We start from the raw sequence: 20,010 nt of genomic DNA on the forward strand, positions 1-20,010 counted from the left end.
CCTATGAAGCTAACAATTAAAATTTATACTGAAATAAGGGCAAAACAAAGATTTTTCATCAAAAAACAGTCATTAAATTTAGGTTGCTCACATCATTCTGCTTCTTTTCATTCGCCAGAATTTTTACCTTGATGGGTGGGTGGGTCCCACTGGCTCGGCGGCGGGCGGGCAGCCGAACTCTGCCACCATAATGGGGCCCGCTGCCATTTTAAGTGGGCGGGCCAATTAAGGCCTGCCCAACGGGAAATGCTGTGCGCTTTCTGGGGGGGGGTGGGGGGTGATTCCCCATCTATCAAAGTGCACTCTCTTGCGCATGCACACGAAAGACTGCACATCTCCCTCAGACTAAATGCTATCTCAGGGAGATTACTGACAGTATAAAAATCTTTAAAAATGGAAAAATATTAAAATTATTAACATGTCCCCCTCATGTGACAATGTCACACGAGATGGGACATGTTAATAAGAAGCACATAAACTTTATTGAAGTTTTTAAAAACGGACATGAAACCTCATCCCGCCAGTGGATGAGGTTTCATATATTATCAGAAGCCTGCTGGGGCTCCTGGCCTGCCCACCAGCCTTAAGGTTGTGTGGGCAGGGCATTTAACAAGCATAATTATCCTGTCAATAGCCTTTATTGGTCATTGACAGGTCGGCAGGTGGACAGCTGATTTCGCTGTCCGCCCGCCTTCCTCAATATTTAAATGGACCAGGATGGGGGTTCCTCCCAACGTCATCCTGCGCCATTTTCCCCTTGGCGAGCGGGCCCCACTCCCAAATCGCCGACGGTAAAATTCTGCCCACTGAATTATCCAAAACCCATGCATTATAAGGAACACCATTACACCTTACCTGCATTTTCAAATGTTCTGTTCCATGCCCTTTGTGACACAGGCCTCACTGGACAAGGTATTATGAAGGAAAATGCAAATACCACAATTAGACATACAAATAAAACCAAGAAGAAGGCAGCAGTTCTCCAACGGGAAAGCTGACCAAATTTTGTAAGTTTCCTGATCTTGGTTTCTTTGCGTCTGTTAGAAACTTCATTTGTTTCTTGGTTTCTGACTTCATCATTTTTCAGAGGATGTATCTCTCCCTCTAAATCTTTGTTTTCTGTCATATTCCTAGTCTACATCACAATGCAGATATGAGTTACTTATTCAAAATACACCATTTTTCTTCTTTGAGCAGTTCCTCTTGACTCGTCCTTTATTCTTCCTGTAAGGTTAAAGACATAATTTAAATTACACAGTATACAAAGCTTTTTGCTATTGTGAATATTTAGTAAAAGAATATCCAAACAGCTGAAACTGGTCCCTTCTATTTCCACATCCTTGTGTTCTCCATAACAAAGGGCTTCTGTTGGATATAAACAGCAATCCCAAAGTAACCACAGATAATGAAGTGGCAGCAGAAGAAACAAAGGGAAATTATATTGAAGGTAGAAAGCAGCGATCAGCAAGTTTGATGTCACAGTTAAAACAAATTAAAATATCTTATTACAAAAAATAATTGACACAGCAATACTCTGCAAAAAGCTAGGCAGTCATACTATATGTTGACAGACTCAATATGCCTTTTGGGAAGGGAAAATTGATGACTGGCTGAATGCTGAATTTCTCCATAAGGCGTGCCCACTCACCTGCTGTTCAGTCCACGCCTGTCCAAAGGATGACAGAATTTTATCTTCTTTTGACCTCTCTGGGGCTGTTTGCTCTTGTTTCCCTCTCAGTCATGCCACCTTCCACTTATTTCCACTTGGACATTATGAGCACCCCCCCCCACCCACCACCCGCTGCGCCCCCCCCCCCCCCCCCCACCCTCCACTCCCCACCCCCCCAACTCCCCACCCCATGGCCATCCTTACCCAAACTCACTTGTTACTGCTCCGTCTTTCTGTCATTGTCCAGGCTCGACTACCCCTGGAATAAACTTATAGATAGCCATTGTGCTTCTCCAGACATTCTCCATGTCCATCTTCCCCACAAGACCATGTTTAAATCTCACAATTTGAGTTTCCATCTCTGCTACAGCACTGAAACATCTCTAATCCAAGCCACATATGACATCCTCTAAGTCTAATTTGCGATTGTACTATCCCTCCTTGTGCTTCTCAACCTTTGACATGATCAGCCACACCGTCTTCCTCCAATCCTCTTGGCCATTGTCCAGCTCAGTGGGACCACTCTCACCTGGTCTCAATCTCACCTAAGCAACCACAGACACAACATCTTGAGCAGTGACTTCTTTTCCCACTCTCGCACCACAACTTCTGGAATTCCCCAAGGATTTATCTTTGAATCCCTCCTCTTCCTCACTTACATGTTGTCCCTTAGTGACATCTGCAGATTTGTCAGGTTCCACATGCCATTGATAACACCCAGCCTGACCTTTCCACCATCACTCCGAACCCTCCATTGCCTCTATGTCATCACATTACTTGCCCAACTTTCAGTCCTGTATGTGCCACATTTACTCTAATTAAATATTTGAAAGATTGAATCTGTTGTCTTCAACCTCTTCAGCCTTGTCACTGATTCCTTTTCCCTTTCAGGTTGAACTAGGGTATTCACAACCTTGACATCCTATTTGATTTACAGCTGAGTTTCTGACTCCATACTTTCTCCATCACAAAAATGTCATCCTTCTAGCTCTGCCTCAGGGCTGCCAAAACCCACAAAACCCCATACCTTTGATACCACCAAAATCACCTATTCCAATGCTCTCCTGGTTCTTTTTATTCTTTCATGGGATCACTGGAAAGGCCAGCATTTGTTGCCCATTCCTTATACGTTTGAATTTGCTAGGCCATTTCAGAGGGCAGTTAAGAGTCAATCACATTGCTGTGGGCCTGGAGTCACATATAGGCCAGCCCAGGTAAGGATGGCAGATTTCCTTCCCTAAAAGACATTAGTGATTTTTACAACAATCGATGATAGCTTTATGGTCATGATTACTGCTTTATATTCCAGATATATTAACTGGATTTAAAGTCCACCAGCTGCCATGGTGGATTTGACCCCATATCCCCAAGTAATTAGTCTGGATCTCTGCTTTACCAGTCCAGTGACATTGCCACTATGCCATCATCTCCCCACTCTCGATAAACCGCAGCCATTCTAAACTTTATTGCCCATATTGCCCGTACTAAGGCCAGGATTTTCTGGCCCTGCCATGGTGGGGCCTGTTACAGGGTATGCAGCAGCCCAGCCAAAGTTCATTTCTTTCGGCGGCACCTGAAGATTCTGGCGGCAAACAGGGCTGGAAAATCTCAACCCAAGTCTCACTCATCCATTACTCCTTTGCTCTCTGACTTATATTGGCTTCCAAACCCGCAATGCCTCAAATTGTAAATGTTCATCTTTGTGTTAAAATCCCTTCAAGGCCTCACTGTTTTATATCCATACCCTTCTCCAGTCCTACATCCGACACGTTCCGCTGGTTATATTTGCTGGACTAATTTCTGCAGCTAATTCAGGCTTGTAGTGGTCTAAAATATCACCCTAATTCAGCACTACAGCACTGTGCGCAATCTCGGGGGCGGTTTTGAAGTGAAATAATATTATAGTAGCTGCAGAGGCAAAAGAACACGCTGAATCCCAAGCATTGAGACCATGCACTTTCTTTCCATCATTTCAATCCATTTGGTGATAGACAAAGACTTTTCTGCACAAATGTTCCACATGCTAAGCATATCAGGGTCTAATTTTTGACAGGTTGCTATCTATCTAGAGACAGATATACAGTCTACGATGCAGGATCTCCAACATGTATGACAAGGCTAACTTGGCCACAAAATGCAAATGGGGCCATTTAGTCAATGAAATCCATGGTTCACTATATCTAGCTGCCTTGTTAAATTATTCCAGAAATTTTACCTATACTACCTTTACCCAGAGGTGCATTCCAGGTACCTATCATTCTGTATGAAGTAGTATTGACACGGGTCCTGAATTTATTTTATCCATTTGTACTCTCAACCTGTAAGTCCTTTAACTTGCAATAGTGTTCTATGCCACTTCTAATTTTGTCGAATCACAGTAAAATCCTCATGCAATAATTTCCTTCCAAGTTTGGTGTCAGCACTTATCTAATTTTTCTTCATTATTCTGTCCATTGACACCAGGGATTAGCCTCTCTGAACTGCTTCAGACGTAGGATGTCCTGGTAATCATCAGTAAGGCAGTGTTATGGGAAGCATCTGACTCAGACTTCCAAGGTATCTTCAGCATAACTTTCCATTACTAGGCAGCAGTACAGAGTGAGACCAATCCAGCAGTATGAACTACATGGGGAGCAGAAAAACTGAGCAAGGAAATTCTAAAAAACACGATTAAGTGTTCTATGTGTGTACAGCAACAGTGTATTCATTTGTCTGGATTTTCCTCTGAATTACTGACAGATTTGGGGCATAAGACACAACAAAATTGGCAGTAATGCCTACCACCTCAAGAATACCTGCCATTTTTTAATGTCAACTTTTAGGTCCACCATGACCTCACTCATCATAATTAAGTGAGATCAATTGAATATGGTTAACCTCCAACTATTTTCCCCAACTTCTTCCCGAAATCAGTGATGGTAGGTGTATCAGGAAGGTACCTTTGCGTTGGATACCCACTCACCAAGTATTAACCAGGAAGGTTGGGACTCGAAATGTTAATTGTGCTCCTCTCCACAGATGCTGCCAGACCTGCTGTGTTTTTCCAGGATTTTTGTTTTTGTTTTAGGTTTTACTTAGATATTTCCGAACACTGGCATAACAAACAGCATTTCCCCACTACTACAGGCTACTGAGGAAATCTGTAGCATTCCAGGCATATCTGGTAGCCTTTGCCAATTTGACAGACAACCCATACATCAAGTTAATCACTAGTGGTGCATTCCAGAAGACAGTCCTCTGTGTTATAGAAACAGGGGTCGAATAAATCAAAATAAATTTGAACGAGGGTGTATGATGTATAATGATGTATAGCCCTGATTTGATATGGCAAGTTCTCTTGCTGCAATAAAAAGTCTATTTCATATTCCTGGACCTATGTGAGCATTTACATCTTATTTAAGAACACCAAAATCAGAACACTATTTTTTACTGGAATATCCTAAATTATGTCTTATGACTAGGTTGGCAGAATTCCCTGACAGCCTCAGGAATAAACATAATTACAGTGTGTCAGCAAAAAAAAACAAAGGCAGGAAGCCCGCCCCCATGGAAACAAAGATGATACAATATGAATAACTAGTTTAAACAACAGTGTGAACAACAACTACTCTAGTTCATAATAAACAAACATCGCGGAATGAGATTCTTACGGTGAAGCAGCCGCTCTAAACCCATCCACAGAGACAGAGCCGCAACCCCCTCTCGGCCTGAGAGACAACCGCCCAGCGTCTTGTCGATGTTTACCTCACTGCACTGCGCATGTGGACTAGGTTCGCAGTGCTCTCTAGGTATTGTAGTCAATTTCCCCTAACCACTACGGGACATCCATTGGGCAGGGATTCCACCTCCAGGCCTGCACCGCGCTAGGCGCAGTGCTCTCTGGCTATTGTAGTCCATCCCCTGTACACTGCGGGATAACCATTGGGCAGGGACTCCACCTCCCGGCCTGCCCCGCGCTGGGCGCAGTGCTCTCTGGCTATTGTAGTCCACCCCCCTTATCCACAGCAGGCTAAGCAATGGGCAGGGACTACACTTCCCGACAGCCCCCGCGCTGGCGGGTTGCGGGTGCCGGAAGGTTGGTACGTTACCGAGGGAGAGCGCCGAGTTAGGCCTCAGGGTTCTGCTGAAGTGTTCCCGTCATTTATCCATATAACATATATTGTTTTAAAATTATCACAAAACACAAACTGAGATCGTAAAAGACAATAAAAAAGACAATGTCTGCTCAGGCTCAAATGAGAGCGATGTTGGACCAGTTAATGGGCACCTCCAGGGACGGTAAGTGCGTCTTATTTGGTATTTTCGGAGCTGCCGTTTTTTGTTTTCTTTTCCCAGAGCGAATTTTCGTTTTAAAATCAGTTTCGGTAACAAAGCCGCTCGTTCGCCGTGAGCACGAGAGAAAAGAAAATGCAACAGTACCCAAGGTGTGGTTCACACTGTGTGAAGGGAGGCTGATCCAGGCCAGGCCACATGGAATATTGTAGGCCTCAAATACTGCCCTGTCTCTTCACTAATACTGGGGCACTCTTTTGGAGAATGACCATCAGGTTCAACTAGAGACTAAAGTTAAATATAACATATGCTTAAATAAAGTCTAAAGTTGTTCCAAACATGGAGTGTTGCTGAAAGAGGAAAAGTTGAGTAATACACAGCAGCTATTTTAGTTCCTTGTTATAATGGGTGGACTTGCTGTTGGAAACAATCCCCCCAAAAATCTGCTGAGGAATACAAATTAATAATATTGTACCTAACACCATCATGACTTGTACTTCACATTTACATCAGTTGAAGAGAAACTTGAATCCGTTTATTTCTTTCTGCCAAGGATTTTAAATAGATTGTGATAGTGTTGCAGTACAATTTTCATAAAATTGGTGTAACAAAAGAGGGATTCTTTTGTATTTTGTGGTGTCTGTGTGTTTGGTAGATGTATCCAGCAACTCTGCAACATGCTTCCCTTTTTGATTCCTAATCATTGAAATGTATAAGTTGAGAGATGGTGAAGTAATGTAATTGCCCAAGAAAGCACTGCTATAAATTTGGAGGTGGAAAAAAAATTCTATGAAAGCTGTTCATATTGAATGTTATTGGCTCAATACTGTAGTGTATGCATCGGTAGTAGGCATTCACCTTTAATTTGAAAGCGTTACTTTTAGGTCTGTGAAAGACTGTGCTTCCATTTTCTTGAGTTGTAGATGAATGTATTATGCCATTAACCTAAGTTGCATAATTTCAGCATTTGCAAAATTGTGAAGTGTGGGAAAGTTTATTTGTGTAATCTTCCTATCTTGCTCCCACACTTGTAGATGTTACACAAGCAAAGTTTTTTTTAAAAATCTGAAACTTGAAGCAATGCAGGACATATATAGCGCATGGTTTGTGTACAGCATTCTCATGAAGAGGAAGGAGTTACTCCAATATTCCTTAACAATTGTAACAATTGTTTGGAAAAAGTTACCTTTTGAAGGTTGTATATTTGTTGCGACTTTGGTGAATCAAAAAGGTGATTGCTTTTTGATAGACTTCATGAGCGAAAACTTTCAAAAACAATTGTGTCCTTTTAAAGTTAAAAGTGAACACTACAAATTTCATTTTATGTTTGGAGAAACTCCTTTCCAAAAAAATTCACATTGTTTTTCTGCCCCCCCCCCCCCCCGATATCAGCAGACCTATTTTAGCACTAATATTTTCTCAGTGATGGCACACTTGGGTACTGTTGATTTATTTTCACTACTTTCGTACATTACATTACATAGATCAAATATATTTTGTTTGTTGGAAAATGTTGAGTTTTTTTTAAAGAATGTTTAGAGTAGCTAAACTTGACGATTAATTTTAAAGCTTAGAACTTCTAAAAAGAACAAGGTTCATTCAACGATTCATATCGGGTGGGATGGTCCTTGGTAGGTTTTGAACCTCAGGGTTGTGAATGAGAATGCAGCTCTTTTTGAAACAGTTTATTAAAAAGAAGTTTTTAAAATACACTTAGTGTTTTCTTACCTGTAGGAGAAAGGAAAGCAGTAATGTCAAATACTTGTTTTTTTTTGTCCTGTTTCCTGTTCTAAACTGAAAAGTCACTAGCTGTTACCTGTGTGTTCCTTTTTTAGGTTTTTGATTTTGTGCAAACTTATGGTTTGCACCTAACTTCAGTTTTCTTGCAGGAAGCTCAGTTATGTTTTATTTAGTTGCATTTGAAATTTGCTTCCCATATCTCTATTCATACAAACTGAACAATTGTGGCCCCTTGTTTTATTTATAAAGGTTCAATGTATCTTTGCCTGCCTACATCAATCTGCAAGGGAGTTGCAGAAAAGCCTCATGTTCATCGAGCCGTGAGTCATGAATAATTTTTAAAGCTGTTATGAATATCAAAAAAGTGTTTGCTTTTCAGAAGTAATTAATATAAACAGCATAGACTAAATATAAACTGCATACAGTGGGAAACACTACAGTAGTATTGGGATACTTGCAAGTCTGAAGGAATGATATTTGAATATTACACATTTATCATATACACAAAATGGCATTAAATTGTCACATAACAGTTACATTTTACCTTTATTCTTTGTATCATTCCTGTAACTACCTTACTACAGGTGTGGCCCAGAAAACCTTCCCCCTTTAAATTTTTTCCAGCAAGTAAGAATCTCTGCAGATGAGGCGCAAAGGTTGAAGATGCTGGGTGGTACCTTATGGATGCTCACAGTGTGTATAAAAATCCTAACCTGAGTTCTTTTTCTGAAAGTGTTGGACGTTACAATGTGGTGTCAATAAAGCAAACTGTACCTGTCATTCAATTAAAGTGCTTATAACCTGTTTTAGGCATGTTTTTGCAATTTAAAAATGCATGCCATTATGGCATTTTTTATGTAGTCTGATCAAAGTACAACATTCCAGAGGCCCAAGATTTAAGAAGAATGCATTCGCAAGGTGTTGCCTAATGAATTCTGTGTATGTTGTGCGAAGAATGTTCCTATTCTGCAGTAAAGATGAAGAGGTAGTCACATTATTAAGAACAAGAAGGCATTAGTACAGTAAGTTGGCTGTAAAGCAGCCTGGTGATGAGTCCATTTATTCAAAAATACTTCTGTTCAATTTTGAGCTCATCAGCTTTAAACTGCCTTCTTTCAGGAGATGCAACACGACAACGTGTGAAATTCTCAGATGATAGAGTTTGCAAGAGTCACCTTCTTGGTTGCTGCCCTCATGACATTCTTTCTGGAACGGTATGTAGCTCTTTCACATCTTTTTACTGTTTTGGCAGAATGAAATGAAGAATAATTGATGTAATTTTTGATACACAACTTTTATTAAATCTAGTGCTTCTTGTTCATGGATTCCTTCCCCTCCAGGTTCCCTAAATGGGTGGTCTGTACTTTAAATTTCTAATGTCAGGAAAGGGGAATTACACATCAGAGATTACTAGATATTTGTGGGCAGTTTTCTTCAAGGTCAGCAGAAAGCGCTGGTATCTCGCCTGTGACCCTGAAATCTAGGCCATCACCTTTTTGACCATTTAGGTGATATGCTATCCAATTGTGTCTCAAGTAAAATAAGTTGGAACACTCCAGTAGTTAACTATGGCATTTGAAAATACCGATTGCTAATTGTGCATCACTGCGGTATTACTATTAGGTTGCCTATTGAAGCAACTATTTGTTAGTTTAATCAAAATGAAATATTTGAACTGAAACGCAAAGTAATACTTAATGGCCCAAATCTTCTGAGCAGCGGCTATGATGAGTAATTGTCACTGTTCTCGAAGATTCCCTCCACTTAGGCATTTCTTCCGGAATCTTCCAATCCTGGCTGTTAAAGAAATGCGCAGCGTGTCGTTCCTCAGGGAACTTGCAGAGTAGAGTTGGAAGAGATGGCGTTTCCCCTTTTAAAGGTCCAATCTTTGAAAGTGGTTGACTGAATGAATGGGTAGTTGGGGTGTGGGGGAATTGGGTAATGGAGGGTTTGGTGATTGGATGATCAGTTGTATAGCTATCCAAATGTTAGACTAGATTTTAATTTGTCTAACATTTCCTGCGTAACTATTTGGGTAAGTACTGCGGAAATGTCTGAAGTCTCTGACTCTAATTCAGAGTTGGAGACTTTTGTGGAGGGGCCTGTGGAACAGGAGAATTGCCCATTGGAAGCTTAAATTCCCTGGGCAATTCCCAAGTAGTTCCACACGTCAGGACCTCCGCAGGGTCCCGACGTGCATCTTCAATTGTACGTCCGCTCACTGACAATCTGGAAGATTTGGCCCAATGATTTTAGCCTTTGGGTTTGTACCCAACTGTTGGGCAATATTCTTGGAATTTGTACCCTAATAAGAACATCAGAAATAGAAGCTGGAGAAGGCCATTTGGTCATTTGAGCTTGTTTCGCCATTCAGCAAGATCATGACTAATCTGCATCAGCTCCACCTTCCTGCATTACCTCCATATCCTTTAATTCCTTTAGTTCCCAAAAATCTATCAATCTCTGAATTGAATATGCTCAGTTACTGAACATCTGCAACTCTCTGGGGTAGATTCTAAAGATTCACACCGTTGAAGAAATCTCTCTTCATCTTTCTCCTAAATGGCCAAGCCCTTATACCGAGACCCTGTTCTACATTCCCTAGCCAGGCTAAACATTTTCTCTGCATCTACCCTGTCAAGTCTTTTAAAATCTATCTATGTTTCAATTAGATTGTTTCTCATTGTTCTAAACTTCAAGTAATCTAGGCTGAGTCCACTTAATCTCTCCTCATAGGACAATTCCCTCATCCCAGGAACTAATCTGGTGACACGTTGTTGCCCTCCCTTTATGGCAAGTATATCTTTCATTAGGTAAGTAGACCAAAGCTGCAAGCAGTCCTCCAGGTGTGGCCTCACCAACACCCTGTATAATTAGAGTAAAACTTCCTTACTCTTATACTTCAATGCCTTTGCAACAAAAACTAACTTACAAATTGCCTTCCTAACTACTTGCTGCACCTACATATTAATTTTCTGATTCATGTGCAAGGACACCCAGGTTCCTCTGAATACAAACATTTCTCAGTCTCTCGCCAAGCAAAAATTTCTGCTTTATTTATTTTCCTACAAAAATGGATAACTTCATACTTACGCCACATTATATTTCATCTGTCATGTTCTTCCCACCAACCCAACATGCATTGTATCTCTCTATAGCCTCTTTACATCCTTCTCACCACTTACTTTCCCATCGAACTTTGCCTTGTCAGTAAACTTTGATACGTTACATTCAGTGTCCTCATCTAAGTCATTAGTATACATTGTAAATAACTGCTTAGGAACTGATCCTTGCAGTACAAGAGAAGGCCAGAGCTGGGAATTCTGCGGCAAGTAACTTGTCTCCCACTTCCCAAAACCAATCCACCATCCACAAGGCATAAGCCAGGATGGAATACTCTCCACTTGCCTGGATGAGTGCAGCTCCAACAACACTCAGGAAGCTTGACACCACCCAGGAAAAAGCAGCTTGATTGGCACCTCATCCATCATCATAAACATTCACTCCCTCCAGTGACGCACAGTGGCAGCAGTGTGCACCCTCTATAAGATGCACTGCAGGAGCTCACCAAGGCTCCTTAGAATCTTTCAAATCCCAACCTTTACCACCTACAAGAACAAGGGCAGCAGATGCATGAAAACGCCATCACCTGCAAGTTCCCCTGCAATTCTCACATCTTGGAGCTATTTTACCATTCCTTCATTGTCACTGGATCAAAATCCTGGAACTCCCTCACAGCAATGTGGGTGTACCTATAATACATAGACTACAGACGTTTATGAAGGAGCTCCTCATCACCACCACCTCAAGGACAATTAGGAAAAGACTGTAAATGTTGACCTTGTCAGCGATGCTCACGTCCCAAGAATGAATTTAAAAAAACTCTTTTGGGTTAGCAAGCTATAACTGTCCCATTTATCCCTACTCTTTCACCCATTTACCAACCTTCAATCCCTTTCCTAATTTTGTGTAATGATCTCTTGGGTAGCACTTGATTAAATGTTCTTTGAAAATCTAAATGCACTACATCCACTGGCTCCTCCTTAACTACCCTACTAATTACACCCTCAATATAACCTAACAGATTTGTCAAACATTCCTTTCATAAGTGTGTGTTGAGCACCCAATCATATGATGATTTTCTAAATGCCCTGATACCATATCTATAATAGATACCAGCATTTTGCCTACTGATAAGCTAACTGACCTATTGTTCCCCGTTTTTTCTATTACACTTTTCTTAAATAATGGGGTTATGTTTGCTCCCTTCCAGCCCTTGAAAACTGTTCTAAAATATAAACAATTCTGGAAGATCAAAACTAATCTGTTTACTATCTCTGCAGCTACCTCTTTTAAAACCCTAAGGTGCAGTTCAAGTCCAGGAGATTTGTTGCCCTTAGTCATTCTTGCGAAACCTTTGGTTCCCCATTATTTCCCAAATATTGTTTGCCTCCTACCTTGAAGATGTAAACAGAGTATTTGTTTCATGTTTCTGGCATTTTCTTAACCTCTGTCTCGAGTAATGCGGCATTGCAACCACACTATGTGCCAAGCTATTTTTTCTCTTAACTAACAACTTTCCAATTTTGAGTTGAGTAAAATCGTTCTATTTGACCCCAAGATAGCCTTCAAGCCCATATCTTCTCTAACATAAATAACTCCTGTAACATCAGTTGTCTCCACTCCTGCCTCAATTCATCTCTTGCCATGCTTTTATTATCTGCAGATTGAATTCTCAACATTCTCCTGGTTGAACTCCCATCTTCCACAAACTTGAGCTCATCCAAAAAGCCTGTAGCCTTACTCACATAGAGACCATTTATCACATATGATTCAAAAACAGAATTACCTGGAAAAACTCAGCAGGTCTGGCAGCATCGGCGGAGAAGAGAAGAGTTGACGTTTCGAGTCCTCATGACCCTTCGACAGAACTTGCGTTCGAGTCCAAGAAAGAGTTGAAATATAAGCTGGTTTAAGGTGTGTGTGTGGGGGGCGGAGAGATAGAGAGACAAAGAGGTGGGGGGGGGTGGGGGTGTGTGGTTGTAGGGACAAACAAGCAGTGATAGAAGCAGATCATCAAAAGATGTCAACGACAATAGTACAATAGAACACATAGGTGTTAAAATTAAAGTTGGTGATATTATCTAAACGAATGTGCTAATTAAGAATGGATGGTACGGCACTCAAGGTATAGCTCTAGTGGGTTTTTTTTTTATATATAATGGAAATAGGTGGGAAAAGGAAAATCTTTATAATTTATTGGAAAAAAAAGGGAAGGGGGAAACAGAAAGGGGGTGGGGATGGGGGCGGGAGCTTACGACTTAAAGTTGTTGAATTCAATATTCAGTCCAGAAGGCTGTAAAGTCCCTAGTCGGAAGATGAGGTGTTGTTCCTCCAGTTTGCGTTGGGCTTCACTGGAACAATGCAGCAAGCCAAGGACAGACATGTGGGCAAGAGAGCAGGGTGGAGTGTTGAAATGGCAAGCGACAGGGAGGTTTGGGTCATTCTTGCGGACAGACCGCAGGTGTTCTGCAAAGCGGTCGCCCAGTTTACGTTTGGTCTCTCCAATGTAGAGGAGACCACATTGGGAGCAACGGATGCAGTAGACTAAGTTGGGGGAAATGCAAGTGAAATGCTGCTTCACTTGAAAGGAATGTTTGGGTCCTTGGACGGTGAGGAGAGAGGAAGTGAAGGGGCAGGTGTTGCATCTTTTGCGTGGGCATGGGGTGGTGCCATAGGAGGGGGTTGAGGAGTAGGGGGTGATGGAGGAGTGGACCAGGGTGTCCCGGAGGGAGCGATCCCTACGGAATGCCGATAAGGGGGGTGAAGGGAAGATGTGTTTGGTGGTGGCATCATGCTGGAGTTGGCGGAAATGGCGGAGGATGATCCTTTGAATGCGGAGGCTGGTGGGGTGATAAGTGAGGACAAGGGGGACCCTATCATGTTTCTGGGAGGGAGGAGAAGGCGTGAGGGCGGATGCGCGGGAGATGGGCCGGACACGGTTGAGGGCCCTGTCAACGACCGTGGGTGGAAAACCTCGGTTCAGGAAGAAGGAGGACATGTCAGAGGAACTGTTTTTGAATGTAGCATCATCGGAACAGATGCGACGGAGGCGAAGGAATTGAGAGAATGGGATGGAGTCCTTACAGGAAGCAGGGTGTGAGGAGCTGTAGTCGAGGTAGCTGTGGGAGTCGGTGGGTTTGTAATGGATATTGGTGGACAGTCTATCACCAGAGATTGAGACAGAGAGGTCAAGGAAGGGAAGGGAAGTGTCAGAGATGGACCACGTGAAAATGATGGAGGGGTGGAGATTGGAAGCAAAATTAATAAATTTTTCCAAGTCCTGACGAGAGCATGAAGCGGCACCGAAGTAATCATCGATGTACCGGAGAAAGAGTTGTGGAAGGGGGCCGGAGTAGGACTGCAACAAGGAATGTTCCACATACCCCATAAAGAGACAGGCATAGCTGGGGCCCATGCGGGTACCCATAGCCACACCTTTTATTTGGAGGAAGTGAGAGGAGTTGAAGGAGGAATTGTTCAGTGTGAGAACAAGTTCAGCCAGACGGAGGAGAGTAGTGGTGGATGGGGATTGTTCGGGCCTCTGTTCGAGGAAGAAGCTAAGGGCCCTCAGACCATCCTGGTGGGGGATGGAGGTGTAGAGGGATTGGACGTCCATGGTGAAGAGTAAGCGGTTGGGGCCAGGGAACTGGAAATTGTTGATGTGACGTAAGGTGTCAGAGGAATCACGGATGTAGGTGGGAAGGGACTGGACAAGGGGAGAGAGAAGGGAGTCAAGATAACGATAAATGAGTTCTGTGGGGCAGGAGCACTACAGCTGCTCACACCCTGCTTCCTGTAAGGACTCCATCCCATTCTCTCAATTCCTTCTCCTCCGTCGCATCTGTTCCGATGATGCTACATTCAAAAACAGTTCCTCTGACATGTCCTCCTTCTTCCTTAACCGAGGTTTTCCACCCACGGTCGTTGACAGGGCCCTCAACCGTGTCCGGCCCATCTCCCGCGCATCCGCCCTCACGCCTTCTCCTCCCTCCCAGAAACATGATAGGGTCCCCCTTGTCCTCACTTATCACCCCACCAGCCTCCGCATTCAAAGGATCATCCTCCGCCATTTCCGCCAACTCCAGCATGATGCCACCACCAAACACATCTTCCCTTCACCCCCCTTATCGGCATTCCATAGGGATCGCTCCCTCCGGGACACCCTGGTCCACTCCTCCATCACCCCCTACTCCTCAACCCCCTCCTATGGCACCACCCCATGCCCACGCAAAAGATGCAACACCTGCCCCTTCACTTCCTCTCTCCTCGCCGTCCAAGGACCCAAACACTCCTTTCAAGTGAAGCAGCATTTCACTTGCATTTCCCCCAACTTAGTCTACTGCATCCGTTGCTCCCAATGTGGTCTCCTCTACATTGGAGAGACCAAACGTAAACTGGGCGACCGCTTTGCAGAACACCTGCGGTCTGTCCGCAAGAATGACCCAAACCTCCCTGTCGCTTACCATTTCAACACTCCACCCTGCTCTCTTGCCCACATGTCTGTCCTTGGCTTGCTGCATTGTTCCAGTGAAGCCCAACTCAAACTGGAGGAACAACACCTCATCTTCCGACTAGGGACTTTACAGCCTTCTGGACTGAATATTGAATTCAACAACTTTAAGTCGTAAGCTCCCTCCCCCATCCCCACCCCCTTTCTGTTTCCCCCTTCCCTTTTTTTTCCAATAAATTATAAAGATTTTCCTTTTCCCACCTATTTCCATTATATATAAAAAAAAAACCCACTAGAGCTATACCTTGAGTGCCCTACCATCCATTCTTAATTAGCACATTCGTTTAGATAATATCACCAACTTTAATTTTAGCACCTATGTGTTCTATTGTACTATTGTCGTTGACATCTTTTGATGATCTGCTTCTATCACTGAGATAAAAACAAAAAAAACTGCAGATGCTGGAAATCCAAAACAAAAACAGAATTACCTGGAAAAACTCAGCAGGTCTGGCAGCATCGGCGGAGAAGAAAAGAGTTGATGTTTCGAGTCCTCATGACCCTTCGACAGAACTTGCGTTCGAGTCCAAGACTTTCTTGGACTCGAACGCAAGTTCTGTCGAAGGGTCATGAGGACTCGAAACATCAACTCTTTTCTTCTCCGCCGATGCTGCCAGACCTGCTGAGTTTTTCCAGGTAATTCTGTTTTTGTTTTGCTTCTATCACTGCTTGTTTGTCCCTACAACCACACACCCCCACCCCCCCCCCACCTCTTTGTCTCTCTATCTCCCCGCCCCCCACACACACACCTTAAACCAGCTTATATTTCAACTCTTTCTTGGACTCGAACGCAAGTTCTGTCGAAGGGTCATGAGGACTTGAAACGTCAACTCTTTTCTTCTCCGCCGATGCTGCCAGACCTGCTGAGTTTTTCCAGGTAATTCTGTTTTTGTTTTGGATTTCCAGCATCCGCAGTTTTTTTGTTTTTATCTCTGTGTTTAATTGACTGCCACTGCTCTTCAAGAAATGCCTACCTCCTTGAAGAAGTTCTGTTCCTCTCTGCGACAAGATTTCCGTATCTCTCTGTTGTCTTGCTCACCTTCTTTGCTTTCCATTTCCCTCCTAGTGTATGACAAGGTGTTTACTAAAACCCGCTTTCACAGCCATATCTCCTTTCTCAGTGACTGTCTCCGTCTCCGACTTACCCCACGTGGATTTCAACTGAAATTCCACCCCTCATGTTTTGAACCCACCCAGGATTACAGGTATCTCCGGGACATAAAACGTTTCTCAGACTGCTGTTCCCGTCACATTCTGAAATCCACACTCAGTGCCATGCGCCGCCATATGAACACACTCGACCTCTCCCTCCAGCAGCACCGCCGTACCCTTTTTCAAAGCTGCGCGTGCCCCCAGTTTCATTTTATCCTTCGGCTCATCCGACGCCTCAACAAGAAACTTTTTCTCTTTCTCTCAAGTGCTAAGGAACGCAAGCTACAACAACTCATCGACACCAACACCCATCTAGGACCCCCCACCCCTGCCTGTTCCTCCGTCCCCACCCTTTCTTCCAATCCCAACCCCAGCCGTGTATTCACTATACCCCCTGACCTTCCCCTCTCCGATGCTGAACGTTCAGTGCTCAGCAAAGGACTTAGTTTCATACCCTTACGCCCTCACCTCAATGAATTTCGGGCTCGGCATGATACTGAACTCTTCTTCCGCCGTCTTCGTCTCCGGGCTCACTTCTTTGGGCAGGAGTCCTCACCCAGTTCAACGGATCCTTTTACCCATCTCCAATATTCTCCCTCCACCTGGACCCCTCCCTCTGGATTCTTACCTTCTCTCGATCTTTTCATTGAGAACTGTCGGCGCGACATTAGTCGTCTCAATTTCTCTGCTCCTCTCACCCATTCTAACCTGTCTCTCTCTGAACTTACTGCACTCCATTCTCTCAGGTCCAACCCTGACATTGTCATCAAACCCGCTGACAAGGGTGGTGCTGTTGTTGTCTGGCGCACTGACCTCTACCTCGCGGAGGCTGAGCGTCAACTCGCAGACACTTCCTCCTACCTCTCCCTGAACTATGACCCCACCACTGAACATCAAGCCATTGTTTCCAGGACTGTCACTGACCTCATCTCCTCTGGGGATCTCCCTCCCACAGCTTCCAACCTGATAGTCGCCCAACCTCGGACGGCCCGCTTCTATCTCCTACCCAAAATCCACAAACAGAACTGCCCCGGCAGACCGATCGTCTCAGCTTGCTCCTGCCCCACAGAACTCATTTCTCGTTATCTTGACTCCCTTCTCTCTCCCCTTGTCCAGTCCCTTCCCACCTACATCCGTGATTCCTCTGACACCTTACGTCACATCAACAATTTCCAGTTCCCTGGCCCCAACCGCTTACTCTTCACCATGGACGTCCAATCCCTGTACACCTTCATCCCCCACCAGGATGGTCTGAGGGCCCTTAGCTTCTTCCTCGAACAGAGGCCCGAACAATCCCCATCCACCACTACTCTCCTCCGTCTGGCTGAACTTGTTCTCACACTGAACAATATCTCCTTCAACTCCTCTCACTTCCTCCAAATAAAAGGTGTGGCTATGGGTACCCGCATGGGCCCCAGCTATGCCTGTCTCTTTATGGGGTATGTGGAACATTCCTTGTTGCAGTCCTACTCCGGCCCCCTTCCACAACTCTTTCTCCGGTACATCGATGATTACTTTGGTGCCGCTTCATGCTCTCGTCAGGACTTGGAAAAATTTATTAATTTTGCTTCCAATCTCCACCCCTCCATCATTTTCACGTGGTCCATCTCTGACACTTCCCTTCCCTTCCTTGACCTCTCTGTCTCAATCTCTGGTGATAGACTGTCCACCAATATCCATTACAAACCCACCGACTCCCACAGCTACCTCGACTACAGCTGCTCACACCCTGCTTCCTGTAAGGACTCCATCCCATTCTCTCAATTCCTTCGCCTCCGTCGCATCTGTTCCGATGATGCTACATTCAAAAACAGTTCCTCTGACATGTCCTCCTTCTTCCTTAACCGAGGTTTTCCACCCACGGTCGTTGACAGGGCCCTCAACCGTGTCCGGCCCATCTCCCGCGCATCCGCCCTCACGCCTTCTCCTCCCTCCCAGAAACATGATAGGGTCCCCCTTGTCCTCACTTATCACCCCACCAGCCTCCGCATTCAAAGGATCATCCTCCGCCATTTCCGCCAACTCCAGCATGATGCCACCACCAAACACATCTTCCCTTCACCCCCCTTATCGGCATTCCGTAGGGATCGCTCCCTCCGGGACACCCTGGTCCACTCCTCCATCACCCCCTACTCCTCAACCCCCTCCTATGGCACCACCCCATGCCCACGCAAAAGATGCAACACCTGCCCCTTCACTTCCTCTCTCCTCGCCATCCAAGGACCCAAACACTCCTTTCAAGTGAAGCAGCATTTCACTTGCATTTCCCCCAACTTAGTCTACTGCATCCGTTGCTCCCAATGTGGTCTCCTCTACATTGGAGAGACCAAACGTAAACTGGGCGACCGCTTTGCAGAACACCTGCGGTCTGTCCGCAAGAATGACCCAAACCTCCCTGTTGCTTGCCATTTCAACACTCCACCCTGCTCTCTTGCCCACATGTCTGTCCTTGGCTTGCTGCATTGTTCCAGTGAAGCCCAACGCAAACTGGAGGAACAACACCTCATCTTCCGACTAGGGACTTTACAGCCTTCTGGACTGAATATTGAATTCAACAACTTTAAGTCGTAAGTTCCCTCCCCCATCCCCACCCCCTTTCTGTTTCCCCCTTCCCTTTTTTTTCCAATAAATTATAAAGATTTTCCTTTTCCCACCTATTTCCATTATATATAAAAAAAAACCCACTAGAGCTATACCTTGAGTGCCCTACCATCCATTCTTAATTAGCACATTCGTTTAGATAATATCACCAACTTTAATTTTAACACCTTTGTGTTCTGTTGTACTATTGTCGTTGACATCTTTTGATGATCTGCTTCTATCACTGCTTGTTTGTCCCTACAACCACACACCCCCACCCCCCCCTCCACCTCTTTGTCTCTTTATCTCTCCGCCCCCCACACACACACCTTAAACCAGCTTATATTTCAACTCTTTCTTGGACTCGAACGCAAGTTCTGTCGAAGGGTCATGAGGACTCGAAACGTCAACTCTTTTCTTCTCCGCCGATGCTGCCAGACCTGCTGAGTTTTTCCAGGTAATTCTGTTTTTGTTTTGGATTTCCAGCATCCGCAGTTTTTTTGTTTTTATCACATATGATTGTTGATCTACATTTAGTTCACTGCCCACAAGCACCTCAATTTTAAAATTCTCACTATCATGATCAAAACCATCCATAACCTGGACCTGCACTATCTGGAACCCTTTCCCCCAAAAGCTGTTCAGGCTAGGTCAACTGAGAATTTAAATACTGCTAGATTTTAGGTAGGCAAAGGAATAAAGGGACAACAGTCGAAGGCATGTAGTTGGATGTATGGTATGGACCAACCATCACTTAATTGAATGGTGGTACAGGCTTTAGGAGTTGAATGATCTGTTTTTGTTCCTAACTCTGTACCTCCATGATCTGTGTTTCACCAACACTGACTTTATTCATCCCTATTTCCCTTGCCTCATTATTGGTTGTTGTGCCTTCAACTGCCTTAAGGCCTCAAACTCTGGAATTCCCTCCTTTTCTTTCTCTCTCTCCTTGCTATATAAATGCACATTGTTGTCATGCAACGTTGCATTCTTAAGTGGTCCAGCTAGTGTCCCTTTGAAGAGA

At 44.2% G+C, this 20,010-nt stretch overlaps 2 protein-coding genes across 8 annotated transcripts in view; one reads left to right on the forward strand and one right to left on the reverse strand.

Annotated features, from left to right (window-relative positions):
* fam234a (family with sequence similarity 234 member A) overlaps positions 1-5,448 on the reverse strand; it is a 42,544-nt gene extending 37,096 nt beyond the window's left edge. For both annotated transcript variants that reach the window (XM_041206134.1, XM_041206133.1), the window contains exons 1-2: positions 5,320-5,448; positions 856-1,224 (exon numbers count right to left, since the gene is read on the reverse strand). In XM_041206134.1, coding sequence (XP_041062068.1) covers positions 856-1,126 — 271 coding nt within the window. In that variant the 5' untranslated portion in view covers positions 1,127-1,224; positions 5,320-5,448. The remainder of the gene's footprint in view (positions 1-855; positions 1,225-5,319) is intronic.
* A 263-nt stretch (positions 5,449-5,711) lies between these two features.
* The window catches only part of luc7l (LUC7-like (S. cerevisiae)), a 58,670-nt gene continuing 44,371 nt past the window's right edge, over positions 5,712-20,010 (forward strand). For 2 of the 6 annotated variants that reach the window (XM_041206399.1, XM_041206400.1), the window contains exons 1-2: positions 5,718-5,947; positions 8,801-8,895. In XM_041206399.1, coding sequence (XP_041062333.1) covers positions 5,887-5,947; positions 8,801-8,895 — 156 coding nt within the window. In that variant the 5' untranslated portion in view covers positions 5,718-5,886. The other 4 variants (XM_041206401.1, XM_041206403.1, XM_041206404.1 and 1 more) reach the window with 4 other exon arrangements.

Source organism: Carcharodon carcharias, chromosome 15 (genome assembly GCF_017639515.1).
Source record: "Carcharodon carcharias isolate sCarCar2 chromosome 15, sCarCar2.pri, whole genome shotgun sequence".
NCBI lineage: Eukaryota > Metazoa > Chordata > Chondrichthyes > Lamniformes > Lamnidae > Carcharodon > Carcharodon carcharias.